Below are 2,774 nucleotides of genomic sequence, written 5' to 3'. Positions count from 1 at the left end.
AAACAAATCTATAAAATTAACCTTCAGTTAAAACTTCGAATTAGTAAGCATCAAATTTATTAATTTGCCCAAACTAAAAAGTTGTAGGTCTTTAACTTACACCTTTATAATTTTATAAATATAACTTTAATATTTATATCAATTTTTTAAAAATAAAATGCTTATTTTATGTTTCTATTTATGATCCTTTAACCTAATTGATATATTTAATAATTAAATGAATAGATATAAATATACTTATTTTATTTTATTAAATTATATATATATATATATATATATATATATATATATATATATATATATATATATATATATATATATATATATATATATATATATATATATATATATATATATATATATATATCAAATTTTAAATATATAAATATGCTTATTTTATTTTGCTATTTATGATCCTTTAACCTAATTGATATATTGAATAATTAAATAAAATATTGCAAATGAAAGTATATTACTATTTGTAAAATATCTAAAAATAAGAAAATAACATAGGAGATTTAAAATTTAAATGAAAATATTTTCATTTCTATGAAAATATTTGATTACCTTTAAATATTTTATCAATTTATATTTTCAACTTTCAAGATCATTTGTAATATTTTTTTTTATCAAATTGGGGAGAAGAAAAAGTATTATTAATTAAATTGACACCTATTTTACAACTATCTTAAATTAAAGAATTAAAACTATACCAAATGAAATTAAAACATCAAACTATTATTTAATTACACTAAATATTCTAGCGAGAACTAAAGTTGAACTCATCTCTCAATAGCGAACTCAAATTTTTCGTTTCGATCAAGGATATGATGATATTATATTAAAAAAATTAATAAAATTTAAAATAAAAATACTAGTTATATTTTTTAAATATAATATAATTATTAAAATAAAATAATAATGGCATAATTATAATTATAAAATAGTACAAAATGTTACATACTTGAAAGATGAATATTATTGCTTATGAATGATACAAATTCATGTTATTTCTCCACACAAAAACTTAAAGCCATCAATAAGATTTGAATTTTGTTCCAAAAAGATGGACAATGTTTCAACATGTACATTATTATTATTATGGTAATAATATTCATTAATTAATTATAACGTTTGAACTTATCAAGCCAACCTGTTTTAAAGAGAAATATAAACATATCATCCATTGATGAAGCCAAAATTAATTAAATCCGAAATTATTTCAAAATTTCCAATTTTGTTTCTCAGTTTGAATTCATATTTGAACTACATAAAAACTATGATGCACTAACACCAATCATCTAATATGCTTCTTTTGGAAGATTAGTCTAACTAAATAATTAATCAATCATTTAAGGAAGTTAAAGATTTTCATACACAAATCAATCGTTGCAATGCAATATCATAGCTCACATCATTTCAAATTTTCAATCCTTTAGCTATTATATTTATTATAATTCAAATAATAACTGCAAATAATATTCATATGATATCTCTTTCCTTATCTATAAAGATATTATTGGCATTAACTCAATTTTTTTTTAAATAAATAACCCTTCTTATAAGCTTCTCTTTTCATCAAATCAAACTTCATTCTTCTTCGACTTAATTATTTTTAGCCATGACATCCGAGTCCTCTAGCATCTCTATCACTTCACAAGATCAAGGTGATTCTTCCCGCTCAAAAACCGTGGTCAACATGGAGGTTGAACAAGATCGATCATCGAATTCCAATTCCAACAATCTAATCGATTTTGTGAAGCTATCGAAAGACGATTCCGTTCCAGGGTTAAAGGTACAAGAGCATGATTTTTTTAATCTTATACAAGTTGGTTCATCGTCATGTTTACCTAATAATGACATTGAGCAGAAAGATGAGAACAATAGCGAAGAGAAGAGTTCTGATCTAAGGTCTTTCTCATGCTCCTTTTGCAAGAGAAAATTTTCGACTTCTCAAGCATTAGGAGGACATCAGAATGCTCATAAGGCAGAACGCGCTTTAGAAAAACAGCGTAAACAAAGGTACGATGGCGGTGCTTTAGGTTTAGGGCAATCTCACTATAGCCCTTATTTTAGTTATTCAAGCAATCTCTTTGCACCTTATAATTGTAACTATAGACTTGGGGTTAGAATGGATTCAACCATTCAAAAACCACCTTATTTTAGCCCTAGGACTACCCCACATAGTTTTGGTTATAGCAATGGTGCTTCGAGTTACCAAGATATGTTAAACCCTTCTCTTGTGTCATTGAGAAATATGGGAGGTGGGAATAGTGGAATTGGAACCCTAGGTATTGGGGGTGCAAGTAATATAAAAATTGAAGATAGTGGTGCAAAGGATAAATTTAGTGCTCTTTTGAAATTTGGAGATTCTTCTACAAATGTGGCTACAAGTTCAAACTCAAACATAGAAAAGAAAATCAATGTGGCTTCTACTTCTATCAAAGATGAAATCAATGTGGCTTCTACTTCTATCAAAGATGAAATTAATGATCAATCAAAGTCCAATGTTGAAGAAGAACCATCCAATTCTGAATCTTCTGAACTTGATTTGTCACTTAAGCTTTAAATTAGTATTTATATTTTATTTCCATATAACAAAGTTCTTGTTAGTTTGATTGCTACTCTATAGTTTAAATTATGTCTTGGTATTTACTTTTTTGATGTCAAATTATGTATTTTTGATTGAGAGTGAGTATTTCTTATACTCACTTTTCTCTCTTTCAATTTATATATTTATATTTATATTTATCATTCAAATAAAAATTATTAAT

The 2,774-nt window shown here is 25.0% G+C and overlaps 1 protein-coding gene across 1 annotated transcript; it reads left to right on the top strand.

Moving 5' to 3' along the window:
• The first annotated feature begins 1,621 nt into the window (after positions 1 to 1,621).
• LOC131659950 (zinc finger protein 3-like) lies at positions 1,622 to 2,569 on the top strand. Its single transcript, XM_058929059.1, has one exon. It carries the CDS (start codon positions 1,622 to 1,624, stop codon positions 2,567 to 2,569), a length of 948 nt encoding a protein of 315 aa, XP_058785042.1.
• The last annotated feature ends 205 nt before the right edge of the window (positions 2,570 to 2,774 follow it).

The sequence above is a fragment of the Vicia villosa genome, linkage group LG3, assembly GCF_029867415.1.
Source record: "Vicia villosa cultivar HV-30 ecotype Madison, WI linkage group LG3, Vvil1.0, whole genome shotgun sequence".
Taxonomy (NCBI): domain Eukaryota; kingdom Viridiplantae; phylum Streptophyta; class Magnoliopsida; order Fabales; family Fabaceae; genus Vicia; species Vicia villosa.
Note: the sequence above shows the minus strand (reverse complement) of the source record. Positions and strands in the feature narration are given on the sequence as shown.